At 47.9% G+C, this 20042-nt stretch overlaps 2 protein-coding genes across 4 annotated transcripts in view; one reads left to right on the plus strand and one right to left on the minus strand.

The window, feature by feature from the left end:
- Nucleotides 1–8072, plus strand: part of ADIPOR2 (adiponectin receptor 2) — a 63697-nt gene extending 55625 nt beyond the window's left edge. For all 3 annotated transcript variants that reach the window (XM_080914675.1, XM_080914674.1, XM_080914676.1), the window contains exons 5-8: nt 2094–2280; nt 2524–2711; nt 4133–4326; nt 5322–8072. In XM_080914675.1, coding sequence (XP_080770801.1) covers nt 2094–2280; nt 2524–2711; nt 4133–4326; nt 5322–5450 — 698 coding nt within the window. In that variant the 3' untranslated portion in view covers nt 5451–8072. The remainder of the gene's footprint in view (nt 1–2093; nt 2281–2523; nt 2712–4132; nt 4327–5321) is intronic.
- Nucleotides 8073–11092: 3020 nt separating this feature from the next.
- CACNA2D4 (calcium voltage-gated channel auxiliary subunit alpha2delta 4) overlaps nt 11093–20042 on the minus strand; it is a gene marked incomplete at both ends in the record, with an annotated part of 113907 nt that continues 104957 nt past the window's right edge. The window contains 9 exons of the mRNA XM_080914776.1: nt 11093–11197; nt 11889–11983; nt 12171–12313; nt 13664–13781; nt 14804–14824; nt 15152–15204; nt 15652–15704; nt 16156–16231; nt 16568–16638. Of these exons, the coding sequence (XP_080770902.1) occupies nt 11093–11197; nt 11889–11983; nt 12171–12313; nt 13664–13781; nt 14804–14824; nt 15152–15204; nt 15652–15704; nt 16156–16231; nt 16568–16638 (735 nt within the window). The remainder of the gene's footprint in view (nt 11198–11888; nt 11984–12170; nt 12314–13663; nt 13782–14803; nt 14825–15151; nt 15205–15651; nt 15705–16155; nt 16232–16567; nt 16639–20042) is intronic.

Genomic DNA, 20042 nt, shown 5'->3' on the forward strand with positions numbered 1-20042 from the left:
ATATATTTATGTATATAGGTATTGTCACTTACCAAAAATGAAGATTTTTTAAAATTCCTTCAGAAAAAAAATTGTCTATAAAAGGGTGAATCACTGATCATTATTATTACATGTTGATTATGTCTTTAAGTTAATTAAATGGAGAGACACAACAGGATGTAAAATTGAATGGCTCCATGTATATGAAACATCCAGAAAAGGCAACTTCACAGGGACAGAAAGTAGGTTAGTGTCTGTAGTGCTGGAGGGAGCAGAGGACATCGGATGACAGCGGGTACAGGACTCCATTTGCCATAATGAAGATGGTTTGCAGTTAGTCCTGAAGGTTGTACAAACTTGGGAATGTACTAGTTTCTGGCTATCCTACATTTGACCTGAGTTTCTTTTTTTGTGTGTTTTATTTTTGAGACATTTCTCTGTGTATGTTACCTGTAACCCTGGCCATTGCTGTGTAGACCATGCTGACCTTGAACTCTTGAGATCCACTTGACTTTGCCTCCCAAATGCTGGGACTAAAGGTGTGCCCCATCACCATCTGGCTTGATTTGTGGTTTTTTACTCCAGGTTTAGTTTCTACTATGTCTTCAAGTTCCTTCGAGTGTAGTGAGAATAGAATAGAGAATAGTCAAGTTTGTTAATAGCATCTGAGTCAGATAATCTAAATTACCTGATTAGAATGAATTAAAGTGTTACAACAGAATCACTTAGCAGCTTCTGTCTAGGCCTCCTTTAGCCCTTTGCTAAGTACTAAGAACATGTATCTTACTGTGGAGACTAGTTTAATAACTGAGTATAAGACAGGCCCAGTGGCACAATTATAAGGGAGGCTGAAGCAGGAGGATCATACGTTTAAGGCCTGCATTAGAGTATGTCTGGGCAATTTAGTGAAAGAGACTCAAACAGTATAAAAATTGGCCTGGTAAAATGGCACACACACTTTTTTTTTAAAGCACTTACTTCTCTTAGAGAGTTTGATTCCCAGCACTCAGATGGCAGCTGACAAACCATGTTTGACCACAAGAAGGAGATCCAGTGTCCTTTCTGATCTCTGGGCACTGCGTGAACATGGTGCGCATGCATACATGTGAGCAAAATACCAATACACATAACAATAGAGAAATTTTTTTAAAAAATGCAAGAAGGAGGGCTGCTCAGTTGTGGGTGCTTGCCAAGCATATTTTGAGATCTTGAGTTAAATCTGTAGCACAAAAACAAACCACACAAACACAAAAAGCAACCAAACAAGAAAAACTTGGTGTGAACCTATAGTGGTAGCCACACATCTTTAATCCCAGGACTCGGGAGACAGAGGCTGGCAGATCTTTTAGGTTTGAGGCCAGCCTGGCTTATGCAGTGTGAACTCCAGGCCAGCCAGGACTACATAGTACTGAGACCTTGCAAACAAAGCACACGGTTAGGTATGGAATTTCTGACACTGGTGTAGTAGGTCAGCTAGTGAGGACCAGAGAAACAGCAAAGGATTCTTTAACATCTATAAACAAATGTAAAATGGAACTTTGAAAACACCTATAAGTGTACATATCAAAACTGCATAAGTAATAGTTCAGGCTTAAGTCTAAAAGGTAATTGTCCTCTCTGGCACTTTTTGGATTGTGGTCCTTAGATGAATGAGAAATTATCTTCCTCTTCTACCTCCTTTTTTTTTCTTTTTCTTTCTTGGAATTTTCTTATATATCCCAGGTTTCCTCAGATTCCTCTGTTTAGTGAGGATGGCCTTGAATTTGTAATTCTCCTGCTTCCTCCCAAGTGCTGGGATCAGGGTGTGTATCACCATACCTAGTTTATATGGTGCTAAGGATGGACCCCAGGGCTTTGTGCACGCTGGGAAACACTCACTACATCCTCAGCTAGTTATTATATTCTTTGTGCTCTAGCTTATGATGTTATTATGTGCATGGCACCAGCAGCATTGGAAGTAAACTGAAATTTTGGGTAAACATTTTGTTTTGATTTTTTTTTCCTCACTGAATTTATAGTTCTAGTATTCTTGCTACTGGGAAACCGTGAAAACACGGTGTACAACACGATCCTGTCAAAGAGCATTTGATCCACTTCTTACATTCTTTTCCTAGGTTGTGTATTCTTCCTGTGCCTGGGGATCTTTTATATGTTTCGTCCAAATATATCTTTTGTGGCCCCTCTGCAAGAGAAAGTGGTCTTTGGGTTGTTCTTCTTGGGAGCCATTCTCTGCCTTTCCTTTTCATGGCTCTTCCACACGGTGTACTGCCACTCAGAAGGGGTGTCCCGACTCTTCTCTAAGTAAGTATCCATGGCGTCCTCGCTATCAGCCGTGCTTTAGGGGCGGTAGGGCAGGAACAACCTCCAGCAGAGCTGGCAGGACTCTTGACGCCACCACACACGAATGTTCCTTTAAATGATGCCAACCAGCCCCGTTTGTTTCTTAGTTGTTGCTGATGTCATAAGTCATGGGGGATTAATTGGAGCCTAGAATGGATGATAATTTTTAGCATTAAACGGAGTTCTTTTGAATTTTAATCCTAGATTGGATTACTCTGGTATTGCTCTACTGATCATGGGAAGTTTTGTTCCTTGGCTTTATTATTCTTTCTACTGTAACCCACAACCTTGCTTCATCTACCTGATTGTCATCTGTGTGCTGGGCATTGCAGCCATTATCGTCTCTCAGTGGGACATGTTTGCCACCCCTCAGTATCGGGGGGTCAGAGCAGGTGAGTGCAGTTATCACTGGTCATCTAAGGCGCACCCTTAGACTCAGAGCAGAGATACAGTAACTGTCCTACTTGTAGGTTTCTAACCTGGTAGTCAGTTATGAGGAAGCTCAAGGTTGAAGGGCAGCGATAAGATGGGTACGCACACCCATATTTTGGGCAGTGTTGTTTCTTTGAGGAAATACCACAATATAATGACTTCTGTATTTTTGGAGCTTTGTGACTGATTTTTCTTGTGTTATATTTAATATTTTATTTTTTAATTTAAGTTGCTTTGATAAGTAAGGCCTGAGTTCATGCTGATTATGCTATTGATATTTAGGTAGTGCCCACTGAGTGCCCTGTGACATTGGCAATCTTTTTGTTCAATTGTGGCATTTGCAGAACCAGAAATTTGAAAAACACTGCCTTTAATTTTGAAAGCAGTAGCCTTTGCTGAGTGATTCTGACAAAATCTTTTATGACCTCTGTGACCGAAGTGTCCTCTGCTTTCTGTCTCTAAAATAACACCCAGTGCCTCCCAAGTGGTATTACAGCACCCATTTCTTCTTGTTATAAAGTTCAAGTCCTTATTCATCTACGTGCACTTAGAATGCTAGAAACAGAATTGACCTCACATTAGTGACATTCCACAGGAGCAAATAAGCAATAGCCAACACCGGCTTAGCAATTCTTCACTAGGTCAGTGGTGCTAACCCTATTTGATTACATGAGCTAAGAACATCTTTGCTGAGAGGAGCTCAGCATTCTACTATTTATAAACACTAGAAGGTTGAATCCTGAGCCTTTGACTTGACAGTGAAAAGCACTATCAGCCTTTGCTCATGTGCAGTGGAAAAGAACAGTGTGGCAGTGCTTTGGAGGACAGAAGAGGTGGAATAGTGTTTATGAGTTTACTTGGTCCCCGCTTTGATATAGTTAGTGAGCCATCTCTTCCTCTCATTTAGGTGCACGAGTTTTCTTAGTGTGAGTCCAAATGCATTCACACATATATATTATGGCATGCTATCAACTAACTGGCAATTCTGGAGTCCTAGAGTCCGTGAGGAAAGCTTACCAAATGATAGCCTGTTGTGTTCTGCCTGTAAAAAGGTGGAATTAAAGAAGTTTAAACAAGTCCCCATGCCTTTTCTTTTCTAAAGCTCTTGGCAGTATGTTTGGGTTTTTGATTCTGTTTTTAAACCTCCCTCTGTTTAACACAGCCTGGCTTACCGGGAGGCTTCTTGTGTTTGTAAGTAGAACATAGCTATGTCTTATGTGATGAATGGTGTCTCAGTGTTCGAAGGACTTTCCTATAAAACAAGAATGACCTTACTTTGATATTGAAAGTTGATTGAAGTAGAGAGAACTATGTCATAACACTGACTTATTTCTTACTTTTCTTGTGTATTCTCTTTTTCTTCTGCTCTTTGATGACTTAGGCGTGTTCGTGGGTTTAGGCCTGAGTGGAATTATCCCTACCTTGCATTATGTCATCTCAGAAGGGTTCCTGAAGGCTGCCACCATAGGGCAGATAGGCTGGCTAATGCTCATGGCTAGCCTCTACATCACAGGAGCTGCCCTCTACGCGGCCCGTATCCCTGAGCGCTTCTTTCCTGGCAAATGTGACATCTGGGTAAGTGGTCAACAGTGATAAGGTATATATGTTGCTATTTGTGGGCCATTAGCATTCTGGGAGTGATGTAATCAAAAGTTTTACTGACATGCTATTGAGTGCTGCATATGCAGCACACCCTTGACTCCAGCACTTGGGAAGCAGAGGCAGGCAAATTCCTGAATTTGAGGCCAGCCTGGTCTACATAGTGAGTTCCAGGACAGCTGGGCTTCAAATACACAACAGTGACAAAATGGGGGGGGGGGTGTTGAGTTATTAATTTGTATTTGGTGTATGTTAGAAAGGGCATGCCATGGTGCCCGTGTAGGAGTCAGAGGATGTCTTTCAGGAGTTGACTTTTTCCTGCTATGGTGGTGTGTCTGGTTGGAGAACGGAGGGAAGGGTTACTAGACTGTGGCCAACAATGAGAGATGAGGGAAGAAAAGGGAGGAAGGAACATGAGGAACTAGTAGAGATGGATGTTTCTAACCAAAGGGGGTCTGAGATGTCTTCAGCAGTGGAGTGCTTTTAACTCTCACTTACAGGGGTCTGCTTCTCAGTCTTTTGAGCTTCAGGTTAGCTAATTTAACCTTTTGGGTTTTGTCTTAGTTATATACTTCTAAAATCAGTGTTTTGATAAATACCACTGCCTTTTTGAGACCAGGAGAGAATGTTGTCATTTCTTATGTCCATCTGTAAGCCATATCCTGCTCCTGGTTGTCAAGAAATCCTTGGGAATTTGGTTTCCTAACTGCGTGGTCTGTGGACCACACGCACGCACACATGCACGCACCCACCCACCCCAGTTCTCTATATTAGTGGCAGTCCCTGCATTTCTCTTGGGAGAGCTAGCTTCTGACTCAGGAGAACTCAGGTCCCCAATGGGTATTCTTGTATCCACCTTGAATTTGGATTGTATTGCATGCATTCCCACTGTCTGCAAGCTGGGAAGCTGAGTGCCTTCCTAGGAACCTGTTAGCAGGCTTAGTAACAATGGCTTTCTTTTCTTTCTCCAGTTTCACTCTCATCAGCTCTTCCACATCTTTGTGGTTGCTGGTGCCTTTGTTCACTTCCACGGAGTCTCAAATCTGCAGGAATTTCGTTTCATGATTGGTGGGGGCTGCTCTGAAGAGGATGCACTGTGATACTCTCCAGGAACCAGGGATTTTGACCCTGAGCCAGGCCTGCAGCTTCCGCAGGCCTCTTACTGGCTGTCGGTGCCAGTGCCAGAGAAGCCCCGAAACTTGGACAGCCTCACGGGCCTTGTGTTGGCCCAAGGGCTCCATGGGGTACAAGACTAAGAAGAGAAAAACAAAAATAAATCATACCTCAAAGGATGGAATGCATCAATTTGGAGAAAAGGAGAAATGGCTCATCCCCTGGCTTCCTTTTGGGAATCTACCGATTAAGAGCAACTTTGCAAGACCCTTGCCTGACAGACTGGCTTTTGACGTGATCATATTTATTTGTAGAAGATGGGAAAAGAGTTTAGTTGGTGGTTCTTTCTTCTCCCTTTCTTGCTCCTTAAAGCAGTAATACGTATGAGTACCATGCGCCAACTGATTGTGCCACTGGAGCTCCTTAAAACAATAATCAAAACCAATTTAGGTGAACATTTATATCCAATAAAGGGGTGGGAGTGTGGTTTTAGGCACTCCTTTGGGAGAACAAAGAAATTAATGTAAATAAGATTTCTAATTTACTGTTTAAATAAGAATTTATATAAACATTTAAGACATAGGGGCAGGGAGGGAGGGAGCCTTTTTTTAAAAGAATGAAACATGCAAGTACCACACACTGTTTGAATTTTGCACAAGCGAAGGGAGGAGGATGGAGTGGTAGCCCCAGAATGCATGATGTCTCGGTGCACCAAGGTGCCTTCCCTAGGCCGATAACACTTGGCCCCTGCTGGGGCAGTGTCCAGCCCCAGCCCAGGAATTCTCTGGCCATTCTCAAGACTGAGAGCCTTTGGGCATTCCGGGGAAAGGGATGTGGAAGGAAGTAGTGTGTGCTTTCCCAGTGAAAGCAGCATAGGTTGTCATAATGGCTCTAGAGAAAGTGTTATTTGAGAGACTGTTATGTAGGCTAGTAATGACCCTTCTGAAGATGAAGCCACCTAGTTCTACCTTAGATGTACTAAAGAGTTGATGAAGGGGAGGAGGACCTGGCAGCATCAGCATAGGGCTTGTTTGCTTCTTCCTGGTGCCTCGTCTAACCAGGTGGTAGTTCTTAACTGAATAGAGGTATGGCCATTTTCCAGACCTTCTCTGTGAAGCCCTGAGCCATTCTGCAAACTTTGATCTATTGAGAATCACTGCCCTAACAGTTCTCCTTCCTTCTGGAAATACAAAACTGCCCCACTCCCCCATCTTGGCATCATAGCTCCTGGCATGGAGCCACTAGTAAGAGTCTGATAAGCATGGGTCCCACCTCAAGTTATATAGGCAGGTGTGGAGAATCATCCTCTGGGACTAGGAATGAAGGCGTTTTTCTCTGGTGCACTGTCTTGGTAAGCTTGGGGTGACAGAACAGATTCTTCTCCCCTTGAATAAGAAAGTCAGTAATACCTACTGTGGAGTTGTTAGCTTACTGGATGCCATTTGCAAGAAGTGTGCTACAGAGTTGAAAAGGAAGTGGTATGCCAGGTAGTCTGATTGAATTAAACCCACAATTTTGAATTGCTGCTAAAAATTACAAATAATTTTTCTGTCCTAGGGCCATCTTGTTATGGCTTTTAGAGAGTGGCAAGGAGTAGGGTCTTGGCTCCTAAGTGAGAAACCAAGCACCTGAGTCTCTTAGACTCTAGGTACCACTCCCTGGGGTTGGTGGGTATTGCAGTGTAACATGGGGCCTTAGGCATCTCGAAAGGGCTGCTTGGCAAGATGAGGAGGTTATGTTTATTCAGTAGTATTTTCTTGGTCATTGTTGTCCTTCCTTTACCTTCAGATCTTCACCCAGCTGCAGCTGGGGATCCAGGAGGGAGTCCATGTAAAACCTGGGAAGAGCTTCAGAATATTTTGGTTGTGGATAAGGTCACTGCCGGAGGTAGACCAAACAGAGAGCTCTGGGTGAACAGCATTGTGCCAGACAGAACTAAGAACAGTGTTAATTCCTCAAGAAACAATTTGACAAGACAATGTCCATCTGGAAGGAAGCTCACCTAGGTTTGTGGTAGTAACAGCACATATCAGAAGCCAGACTTACTCTCTGGTCATACACTTTGGGACATGAGTCTGAGATGCTTCCTCATGACACCCAAAGAAGTAGAAGTCTTTGGGTCTAGTCATTCCTCTTCCCAAAGCAGGGAGACTCTGGTTCAACATAGCACAAACTCTTAGGGAACAGAATCACCACCACCAGTGTGTAGTCCAATAACTTCTCTTCTGGGTATGTGTGTGTGGGCATGTGTGTGCCCCTGTGTGTCTGCGCAGCTCACTACCAACAGCCTCCATGTGCACTTGACCTTGTGGTGCCTCCGGGAACTCGCCAGGTTGGCACCTGAATGCCTTATTCTCAGCAGTCTGAGGCTCGCTCGCTCTGCGCACATGTTTCATTCCCCCTTCACTCCTTCATCATTAAATAGTGGCCTTTTTCAGTATTTCTTCTCTCCCCTTTATAAGTTGCTGAAATCACAAAGCACACTTTTGGGGATCATAGAATGTTGGGGTTCCAGAAAGGCATCTGTGTGATGGTTACATTCATTATGGGGATTTCCCTACTTGCTGTCTTCTCAATTTCTCTAATAAAAAGAGCCAAATGCAAAATGAGTTTTGTTGTGTTTTTATTGTTTTGTTTTCCCTCTCTCCTTTATGTCTTTTAAAAACCTTACCTCACTTTTGGGATATCCTTAATAATTTAGCCAGGAAGTTTAGGGAATTTTTAAAGAAACTTTCCTGCCCTTCAGGAGGTTGATGCAGGAGGATCATGCATTTAAGGCTAGCCTGGGCTACACAGTTCTTAAGGTGAGCTTTCATTACACCATCAAAGGTCTAAAATGACCATCAAGGTCTAAGGGCTGTGTGGAACCTGACCACATGCACTTGGTTCCTGTATTTTGTCAGAGCCATCTGGATGTCGCTTGAAAGCCTCTGGATGGTGTTGCTGCAGCCCAGGAACAGCACCGTTCCTCACCGAGCACAAGCCATCTGATACTTCCCCATGCCCAGTCTAAGTACTCGATGGCTCCGCCCCCAGAAACCACAGTGAAATACTTAGGCTGCAGCCTCCTGTCCTTTGGCCACACTAGACTCAGAATTAGTTATCAGGCAGGTACACATCCTACTTCGTCCTGTGGTTTGCCATGGTATATGTTTTCCTTCCCTGGTCCCAAATGCTCTCACCTGTCAAAAGTTACCTTTGCATCCTTCCTGATGCATGATTCACCATAAAGGGCATTTCTGAATCTGCCATTGGCTTGGCTTAGGTTCTGCTGAGCCCTTGCTCTCATTCTTTTTCGAATCTGAGCCCCTCTTGACCTCAGGGTATGGTCACTCCTGTGTTCCCTTGAACCAAAACGACGTAGCATCACAAAGCGCTGTTGAAGCCTTTTATTTGAGGTGGTTCTATTATAGCACACAAGCTCAGCAGCACGTTCCTGGTGCTTTTGACAGGGCTCCAGTTCTTGTGGTTGAAGGTGACATGGATAAGGAAAGATGCCAGAATGCTGTACTCCATTAAATCTCGGGTGCCAGATCTTTCACCTAATCTAGACTTCAATCTGCCAGTGTCTTGGAGTTAGGACCATTCAGAAACCACCGAGAAGGGCTTAGTTTGCGGCCTTGTGTCTTGGCCGCCATCCTACATGCCCTTTGGCTGCACTAGCCTAAGAATTGAGAGGCAGGCACACCTTGGGAGATGCCAGATGTCCATGTTAGGGACAGAGCATCACTTTATCAGAAATGCCTTTTCTTCAGCTGCTCCGGTGATGTTCTGAAACTTAAAATCCCTCAGCAGTGCCAGGCACAAGAGCTCCATGGCTCATGGCCAGGAGCTGCCTGGCACCTTACACTTAGCATTTCTCCTGTGGCCAAAATGTGTGATAAATGTCCCCAAATGCTCTGTCTGGTTGGGTGAAGGGGAGCTCCTCACGAGACTTGCTGTGCTTGTAATTGAGACCTAATGCTCTGGATAGAGGCCATAACACTAGTGATGAGGAAGGTGGGTGCTATGGTGGGCAACCAGGGCAGGCCTATTTTGTCATGCCCGACAATACCGTGCCTTGGTGGCATGAAGACAGAAGCACAGCTTGACAATTTGGTACTTCATCTGGGCCGGGCAGCACCTCCAACCTCTTCTGCCTTCTAAGCCATGAATTGGGATGCTAGAGTGAGAGCTTATGTTGTTAGTGCTTACGGTGTGTTAGATAGTACATTCCTTACTACTTTCTCTCTTTTTTTCCTTTCTATTTATTTTTTATTTTCAAGATAAGGTTTCTGTGTAGCTCTGGGTGTCTGGAACTCCTTTTATAGACCAGGCTAGGCCTCACACTTAGATCTTTCTGCCTCTACCTACCCAGTGCTGGGATTGAAGGCATGCACTGATGCCGCCAGTGTAGTTCCCTGATTTAAAAGGTAAATCGTGGGACTTGAGAGGTTCAGCCAGTGGAGTACGAGGACCCGTTAGGTTCCTAAATGGTTGAAGCAGTAGGACAATGGCAGGGCACAGCAGTCCCGCCTTGGGGAGAGAGTGGCAGAAGTGTTCCTGGGGCTTGCTGGCCAGCTACTCTGGCTGAATTGGAGGGCCCGGATTTTGTGAGAGATCTTATCTAAAAATAAAGGGTGACTGATGAGGACAGCCAGTACTACCTCTGGCCTCCACATCTTTGCACAAACAAGTACACCAATACACAGACAGATATATAGCCAAAGCAGGGCAGGTAAATTGTAGAACTTACTTGAACATTGTGGCAAGAATTATCTGCTGTTTCCAACCTCCAGGACTTTCCTCAGAAACAGTCTAGTTCCTTCTGTAAATCCTGAGCCACAGAAAGCCTACCATGGGCCTGGGAGATCTCTCCTAGCTCTACTTCAGTGAGGTCTGTGAGGAGCTTGTCCTGGTTCTGCTTTTTCTTTACCACCTCCTCTGAATCATACTTGTCCAGTGCCACACTGATGCCCAGTGCAGCAGCTGGGGAGCTCATCCTAATAGCTTTTCATTTCTGAGACTGTACTTACAACATCTCTTCCCTTCCCTCCAAATCCCCCCATCCCCCTCCTCACTCTCCTTCAGGTAATTAGTGTAAAAGGTTGGGATTCTTCAGTGGTAGTGGGCTGATGACAGTTGGCAGGACTGTCTACTGTGTTCCTATTGTTTCTGTGCTGGGATTAAAGGTGTGCATCACCAGGCCCAGCTTCCTTTCCATTTCTTCCCTCCTCTTCTGGTCCCTTTCCTAGTCTTCCTATCTCTCCTGCCTGTCTTTCCTTTGCACTATCTGTAATGGATAAAAGTACCCTTCTTTTGGTGGCAAGCATATTCATGCCACAGCCTCTGCATGGGCCTCACTGCTCAATTCCAGCCCCCAGAACTCCTCAGATCTGCAGGGGACCAGTCTGGGAAACAGGTGACCCTTTGGTAAACAGGAGTAACTAATGTCTGTCCTTCATTTGAGACGAACAGAAGTGGCTGATAACCAGCTCTTTGAAGAGCCTTGGGAATCCCTCTAGCAATCTCTAAGAGGCAGAGACTTGTAGCCCAGGACTGAAACCAAGGAGAAACCCTGTAGCTGTGAGCTGGGAAAACTTTGTAGAATGTCCTGTGAGGACTTCTGTGAAAGTCAGATGGGATGGAGTCACCACAGAAGCTGGGGCGGAATCAGCCAGGCCCACAGTGATATCAGGAGCAGAGGGGGTGAAGGCAGAGTGTCTGAAGCGCCGCCACAGTCCTGGGCATTCTCCTGGAAAGCCAGAGGTAAGGGGCATTAGGAGAGAGGTGGTCCTCCCAACCCAAGGGCCAGCGTGAACAACATGGACACACACAGACAAAATAAGAACCTAGGAGATGGCAAGGTTTCAAAGAGGAGGAGAAAGCTGCCTTTCTTCAACCGTTTAGGGACAGTAGAGACTGTCTGCTTATATCTTTAGGGCCTTCCTCTCATAACTGTGTGGAGTAGCCATTATCTCTAGGAGCACCTCTAGGGAGGTAGTCTGTGGCAGCCACACCTAGCTGAGACTGGGTACTAAGGTCCCTAGCTTAGAGGCTAATAAATACCAGTCACTGCTGTCACTAAGTTATGGTGAGTGGCGGTGGGGTAGCAGGAGTAAGGATGTAAAGGGAAGCTTACTGTGCCCCAGGCCCCGGAAGTACAGATGCTCTTGTTCTTTCCCCTTTCTCTCTGCTTTCCTTTGCTCCCCCAACTCCCCCACCCCCTGCAACTAACCTGGAATTCCCTTGCTTGCTTGCACACTGCCCCTTATTTTGCGTATCACACACCATAATTGTGAATGCAGGGGCGGGGGGGGGGTCTCCTAGCATGATGGACACATACAGCTGTGTCATCAGAGTCCAGAAACATCCCTGTCCCAAGAAGTAACACACAGAACAAAATTAGGGGGCAAAGGCTGCGTCTCTTAGTTCATAGCCCGCACCTCTGGATGGAAGGCATGGCAGGAGCCTGGTCGTCTCCGGGGCTTCTGGGAGCGCATCCTGTCACACTTGACGGAGGCATTATGTGCAGAGCTCACTGTCAAGGAACAACTCTCCACAGTTCCAGAGATTCTAGAGGTCAAGATCTGTGGGGTTGGCGGCCCTGCAAGCGGGTGTGGGATGGGCAGCTCCCTTCCCCCATCATGGTGCTGTAAACAAGGGAGGACAGTGAGAAGCAGGACTCTGCACCCCAAATCTGAGCTACTCCATGATCTCTCAGCCACCCCCTTCCCCTTGGAGGGTGGGAAGGATATATTTGACTTCTGTGGCCTCCTGGAGGATGGGAGAGTAGGCGCTGCAGTCACAGGTGCGGTCTGTCACTAGCAGGAGCAGGTTGCTGCTGGGAATCTGTTGCATCACGAATGTCCTGCAGCAGAGAGGGCAGTGGGTCTCTGGGGAGAGACCTTCTGGGGCACCGGGAAGGATGTACAGGCACAGGAATATTGAGATCAATAGCCCAGTATTTTTACACAAGCCTTTACAATGCCACCCCTCCGTTCCCAATAGCCTGGAGGAGGTGATGAAGGAGCTGTCACTAACATGCACACAAAGATCATTTCCTGTCAAACAGGCATATTATCTCTGAGAGCCAGAGAATTTGCAGTTCTTGGCTTGGCCACAAGGTGGCAGAATGCTCCTATATATAGCTTGGGGGGTAGGGAAAGGTCTTTATGTGCTGGGTAGGTAGGTGTTAGACACACAGCTGAGAAGGTTATATCACCAGGCATTTTTGTATTGGGGTGGGTGATATTAGACACACACAGGTACAGAGCACACATATAAACTCACATGTGGCCATTACGCTATTATGTGAACTTGGTGTAGTTCCCATTGTTTAGAGGACAAAACAGGCTGGAAGAGGTCAGCCTGCCTGTGGTTGCAGTAGAGGTGGAAAAGGTAAGGGCAGAGTCAAGTCTGTCTGCTGGGAAGCTCTGATTCTCTACTACCCCCTTGATGGTTTCTTCCAGCCTGAGTAAGCACGCCAATCATGCTGATCCCCGGAAGGATTATGCACTTAAGATGTTACACATGATAAAGAGGCAGAAACCTAGATCTGTCTAATGCCAGAATCTGGGGCTACAAAATAGTTGGCATAGGTCTGTGGTTTCCTAGACATCCTGGTGGTCCCAGTAAACTGCAAGATTGGCTGAGGGAGCTCCCTGGAGTTTCTGTCTTCCTGGGTTGGTGTCTCCCAAGTTTGGGGTGGGAAGTCAGTAAGCTTAGCCTTCCAAGTCAGTCTGTATGACGCTAGGGACTTGTACCCAGGAGCTAGCCTGACTGGTCCTGCTTAGAGATTGTAGGCAGGGGCTGGTGATGCTCCAGCTCTAACCAAGGCCCCCAATCCTACACTGGGCTTTTGCTGAGAACACTTCAGACCTGCACATCGTTCCTGCTGTGTACAGGCCTCTTTCTTGGCCTGTTGAGTAAGTGTTTAAGGCCAGCTTGCTGTGGCCGGTCTAGCCTAAGCAGAAGGAAAGTGAGTCCGTAGGGGTTTCCAAGAGAGACCTCGTGGCCTCAGACTCATGGGAATTGGCCTCTAGACCCTTGTCCCAGTGTCTCTTAAAGCAGACAACCAAACTGTTCATACCCACTCCCCTCCCCTCTGCCTGAGTCTGGGTTTTTGCTGCACTGAAGATTGGGATACTGAGGAGACCTTTCTGTGGGTGCCGGGGGCAAGAAGCTGCTGGCTGGGCTCGGTGGCTGCCGAGACACTTACTTCTGGCAGACCCCACACTCGATGATCCCATTGGCCTCCTGGATGGCTGTCTGGTGCACGAACACTGGATACTCTGTGTCGCAGGGGTGCAGCAGGTCCTGCTTCTTGTGCTTGTGGGCTATGGGTAACAGAGGAGTGTGAGGAGGGTTATCACACACCACAAAGGCCTTAGGAAGCCCATCTATAAGGGTGACATCCTTTAATTTGCTACAAGGATCAGGGATAAAGCCGACCAGCACTCTGAAAATGGTGCACTGCTGTGGAGGGTGGAGGCCCTGCTGAGCTGCTGTGTTGCCCTTCTCAGGGCCTCTGGGATTTATCTCCGGAGCATCTGTGGGCACAGTGAGGCACTGGGGTCCCAAAGCATCAGCACACTTTGCCCCTTACAGCCCAGCAGCAAAGAAGATAGGGAAGGAAGGCAGCAATAACCACTTTAAGCACCTGGAAATGGGGGTGCAAACATGACACTGCTTTTCCAAGGTCACAAAAGGGGTGAGAAGGAGAGTCACAGGTCTCTGTGCCTGGACCCAGAGCATCCCTCAGACAGTGAGGCTAAGAAGGGAGGCAGGCTTCAGGCTAGACAGTTCCTGTGGGCTAGAAAAGCAGCTGGCTCAGCTGGCTTCCCTTCCTGCTCATGCTGCGCACCAGGACCTTCGGAGTCAGAGGCTGGAAGCCTCAGAACGTGGCTCTTTTCCTACCAAGCTTAAAGTTGAGCTATTTCCCTGTCACTGGAGAGGACATTCCAGTGCTGGTCAGAGTCACCAGTGGCAGGACCAGGTGGCTTCCTGCAGGTCTCCTGGCTACCCTGAGGAAGGGACTCACAGAGCATGCAGGTGGGAGGAGCATGTCTGACTGCACCCTGAGCCTACAGTGAGCAGACTGTAACTCTGGCTTCTGTCACTGTTCAGGTCAGGCCCTGTGAGAACTGCTGGAGACTTCCCACCACAGCCAGGAATCATGAAGGTGACCAAATCCAGGAGCTGCCAGCCCAAGGACCTGCCTCCCCCAAATCAAGGAGTGTCCTAGGATAAGAAACTTAGCTTGTTTGTGCTCACTCCCTGGACACAGGCTTAAAGGCAAGCCCGTGCAGCTCCCTGGTGCACTGGGATAAGGTAGGCCCTTCCAGTCAGAACTACTTACAGTGATGGAAGACAGCTTTGGCTGCCCAGGGCATGAACCCACCACAGGGTTGGACATGGCACAGGAGAGGCACAGCATCACATGAGGGCAGGATGATGTCATAGGGCAGTGATGATGTCATAGGGCAGTGGTGATGTTATAGGGCAGTGATGATGTCACACGGAGCGAGCAAATGTGTCCGGAGGTGATGTGACGTCACATACAGAGGCGAGGGAGCCAGGAGTGAGGGGGAGGTGATGGATAAGATGAGATTATGAACAGGAACATTTCAACACCCACCCTGCGGTCACTGACCCCAGACAAAAGCTTCCCAATGAGTGCTGCACACAACTGCCTCCTCACACTTACCCTCTGACCCTTTGTCCTGCCAAGATCCCCAGGCGCTCCACTCTAACAGGAACCTGCAGGATAACACCATCACAGAGGCTGGCATGTGTGGCTCTCCGGCCACTGCATCTAGCTGCCACCTGCAGAAACCTGTCTTTCTGCACGAGGGCATGAGTGAAGGAAGGGATGGGGTGGGGTTGCAGGCCTCCCTCTTCCCTTGGCCGGGGAGCCAGGTTATCTTCTGGGCCATTGGCTGCCTGTTTTAAGGATGTCCTCATGCTCAAGTTTATAATTCGAGGGAGTCTTCTACCTGTCATCCCAGTCATGGCCCAGTCCTCCCACAAAGGGAATTATCTTCACCTGGAACCCCACCCCCAACCCAAGATTCATGCCCCATCTACAGGGAGCCCTCTCCTTTGATCCTAGCCTCATGATCCAGTTTCCAGGTGTAGGGACCCCTCCCTCCCTGCCCCCCAACCTATTCCCTGGTGTGGGCGATTCTTCATCTAACCCCTACTCACAGCAGACATTCATGCAGTAGCCACCTGGCCACCATCAGGAAGGCAGAAAGAGGCTGGAGGAGAGCAGAACTACTTCAGGGAAGTACCAGGTGATGTCCTGTAAGAGCCACTCTCCAGATCCCACCTGCCCGTCTCCGCAGAGGGAGCACCAAAGCAGAGTGCTCCTCCTGCATGTCAGCCACCCTGCGCAAGGGCCTTTTGTAGGTCAGACACCCCGCAGTGGGCTTTGACAAACCCTTTAGGTGCCTGGTCCTTTCCCATCTCTGGTGGGCCGGTGATGAGGACCCATGAATGTCTTAACATCAGACTGGGAGGTAAGGATGCTCTTAGTGTCTGGGCCACTATCTTAGCAGTGTTGCCCCCTAGGACAAGACAGACCCTCAGCCCCGGGGGAGGGGTGAGCAGCATCAGGACAGAGTCTAGAGTAGCCTGAGGCTGGATGAGAACAGGACCAGGTGACATTCTCGAGGACAGGGTAGAGGAGAGGTCTGGAGGGCCACTCACACTGATCAGGGATTCGGCTGCACTGTGGTGATGATCTGGGGGCTTGCACATGGCTTGGTAGTCATACATGGTTACACTGGAATGCAGAAGGAAACTGTGTCAACGACAAAGCCGTTCCATGTGTGCCCTGGCCTGCAGGCCTTAACAGCGCAGCTTATGCTGACTGGGACGCACGAGGGCACCCAGGTTAGGACAGTGAAGCAGAAGCCAGCCCTCAGGAAGGCATGCCCATGTTTAGATGGTTTTCAGCATGCTGTTTTTAGCCTGTGGTTTTCCTTAGAGCACTGAGCTGAGGCTGGAGATGTCCACACATTCTTACACTGATTAGTTTCAGTCCCTGGTTCCCATCTGGGGGCTTCTGAGGTCAGACTGAGGGCTATCTGAGGACCAGGGGGAGCGGCGGTCCACTTACCGGCTGAACACCCCCATACTGAGAAGCTGCATCATGAGAGCACCATCCGCTTCCCCAAGAAGTCTTCCCATCTGTGAGGGGGAACTAGAGCTACCACAGGCTGCCTCTGCAGACACTCTTCCATGAACTCGACACTCCTTCATGCAATCCTCTCTACTTCCCAGCAGCCCTCGCCTGCTGCGATGCTTTCTAAATCATGTCATCTGCAGGTGGCTGTGATGTCAGCTCCGAGGGTGCTCAAAACAAAACAACTAAAATGCCCTAACCAGAAGACAACCCCACAACTCTCCCCCCAGATAAAACCCAAAACAGTACAGAGTGTCTTCAAACAGTCCAAATGAGTCATCACTTTTAAGAAGATGAGTTTGTGGACCTTGTTTGTTGGATGTGCTTTTTTTGTTGTTGTTGGTGGTGGTGGTGATGGCAGTGGTGGTGGTTGTGGTGGTGATGATAGTGGTGGTGGTGGTGATGGTGGTGGAGGTGGTGATGGTGGTGGTGGTGGTGGTGATGGTACTGGTGATGGTGGTGGTGGTGGTGATGGTGGTGATGATAGTGGTGGTGGTGGTGATGGTGATGATGGTGGTGGTGGTTGTGATGGTGGTGGTGGTGGTGATGGTGGTGGTGGTGGTGATGGTGGTGGTGGTGGTGGTGATGGTATTGGTGATGGTGGTGGTGGTGGTGATGGTGGTGATGATAGTGGTGGTGGTGGTGATGGTGATGATGGTGGTGGTGGTTGTGATGGTGGTGGTGGTGGTGGTGGTGGTGGTGGTGGTGGTGGTGGTGGTGATGGTGGTGGTGGTGGTGGTGGTGGTGATGGTGGTGATGGTACTGGTGATGGTGGTGGTGGTAGTGTGTGATGTCAAAGGCAGTTTTTGACAAGTTCTTTCATGGGCTTCACTCACACTTGCCTCTTCAGCCAAGGAGGGTGGGAGGCCTGGCATTCCCCTCCATGTTGTTTCTCCTCTGCATTTATTGCATTTCTGAATCTATATCTGCTTATGCTTGTCTGTCACCTCTTGGGCTCTGGCTGTCTTTCGGCATCCCTACCTTCTTTGCTCTTCCCTGCCCTGCCCCTAGGTTTGTTGCCAAAATAATCTCAGACAGCTTGGATTTGGGCAAGTATTATCTATGCCACCCCACCCCACCCCCAAAATAATACACACACACACACACACACACACACACACACACACACACCACTACCACCACCACCACCACCAACAACAACAACAACAACAAACCCACTCCTTCCTTTGTGTTTGTGGTTGTTTGCATATGCTTGGCCCAGGGAGTGGCACTATTTGAAGGTGCAGCTTCACTGGAGGAAGTGTGTCACTGTGCTGTGGGCTTTAAGACCTGTATCCTTTCATTCTAGCTGCCTGGAAGCCAGTCTTGTCCTAGAGGCCTTCAGAGAAGATGTAGAACTCTCAGATCCTCCTGCACCATACCTGCCTGGATGCTGCCATTCTCCTGCCTTAATGATAATGGACTGAACCTCTGAACCTGTAAGCCAGCCCCAATTAAAAGTCCTTATAAGAGTTGCCTTGGTCACAGTGTCTGCTCACAGCAGTGAAACCCTGGCTAAGACAGAGATGTAATCAGTCAGTATCTTGGGTCAAGTGCAGCTATTGCCCAGCATCCTCTGAGGCTCCTGGAGTTGTCACTGCCCCTGCAGTGTGGATGATTCTGCTCGCTTGGGTTTGCTCTTTGCTATTCCAGTGACTGTATCTGTTTCCTCTCCCATCACCAGATATCAAGATCTCTACAGAAACATGTCTCTACCCCATAGCACCACACAGGCCCTGATTATAGTTGTCATTGGAGGTGTGTGTGTGTGTGTGTGTGTGTGAGAGAGAGAGAGAGAGAGAGAGAGAGAGAGAGAGAGAGAGAGAGAGAGAGAGAGAGAGAGAGAGAGAGAGACCTTAAACTTAGTGGCCTTTAGGCAGGGAAGCAGGGTGCTGGCCCAAATTCCTGTAAGCCCACCCCATTCTCTTCCTTAACTGTAGGCTTATTCATCACCAACCCCATTGTTTAAATGCCCAGTTCTGAGGAGGGAGGTCTGACAGTAAGAAAGCATATCTGGGACCCTGAAAAATACTTCTGCCTCTGCAAACAAAACCCTATGTCCTAGAACACCGAACATTTCAGCAGGAAATGCCCACTCTCCCTCCTTTAGTAAGGGAGTTTGACTGTGATAGTGTTAGCAATGTTGTCCACAATAGACTACATTTCCCAGAAACCTTTGTACTAAGGGCTGGCCAATGAAATGGTGTAAAGCCCAAATGAAGACTTCTGGGAATCCACTTAAAGTGAGAAGACTGTAGTAGGGACTGTTGCCCTCCAGTTTGGGAAATGGGCAAGAGTTCCCCTAGCTATGATGCCACCTTGAGAACACCTTTCCTAACAGATACATTTACTGTTGGTGTTTATCCAAATGGAGAAGTGCCTCAGATAGAAATTCTGGACCTGCAAAGGGAAGGTTCCAGTGTGGATTTTGGGTTTCTTCTCACATCAGGACCCGGATTTAACAAGTGCTACACACTGGCCTCCCGTGGAATCCCCAACCAGAGCTCAGCCATACATATAGCACAGCCCACATGCTGGTGGAACTTTGGAAGATCCAAAGGCCCAGGGTTGTCTGCATTTAGTTTGATAGGAGTTTGGGATAGAGTCAAGGTCTTATGAGATCTGCCCTGGAGCATGGAGTCCAGCGGATGACTTAGGCAGGAAAGAATTTAGATGTCAGTTGATTCCTGTGGGGGTTGTCCCAGTGTAGGGCTCCCTTGCCTCCTGTGTGACTGCCTGTCAAACACCCATCTGTGTGCTGTGTATTCAGATTGGTCTGAGTCCCAGGCCTATGGATCTAGCACAGCTCAGTTTACAGCTTATCCCAGACAAGTCCAGATGAGGAGAGAGATACTGAGCCCTGTCAAGGAGCTGCAGGTCCAGTCTTGACACAGCCCTAGAGCTAACCCAGGGGTCAGTTCTGATCCTTGGCTTCCAGAGACGTGCAGGACTGGCTGTGACCCTATGAGACCCAACCCAGGGCATCGAGCGAGTGAACTCTTGAGTTGTGATAGAGCAACCTAGACAGGGTATTGAAGGACTCAGAGTGGCCACTGGGTACCTTCCCTCTGTCCCCCAGACAAAATTGGCTTAAGTTCACCAACTATCCCCAGGAAACAAGATCTGCAGTGATCTATCTCTACCCCATACCACCACACAAGCCCTGCACATGGTTGTTCATTGGAGGTGTGTGTGTGTGTGTGTGTGTGTGTGTGTGTGTGTTGAGGGGGGAGCTGTTGGAGCTGGCAGAAGCCTCTAGAAACTAGTTCACTTATACTCTTAATAAAGGATTTGGATTAGCTTGTAAGTCTATGAGAAACAGAAGATAACACAGCGCTTGAGAAAACGAAGGCACATAAGCTGACTACTTAAAATAGAGAATGAAAATGTATGTTGCATCAAATATAAA

Source organism: Micromys minutus (genome assembly GCF_963924665.1).
Source record: "Micromys minutus genome assembly, chromosome: 3".
Classification (NCBI taxonomy): domain Eukaryota; kingdom Metazoa; phylum Chordata; class Mammalia; order Rodentia; family Muridae; genus Micromys; species Micromys minutus.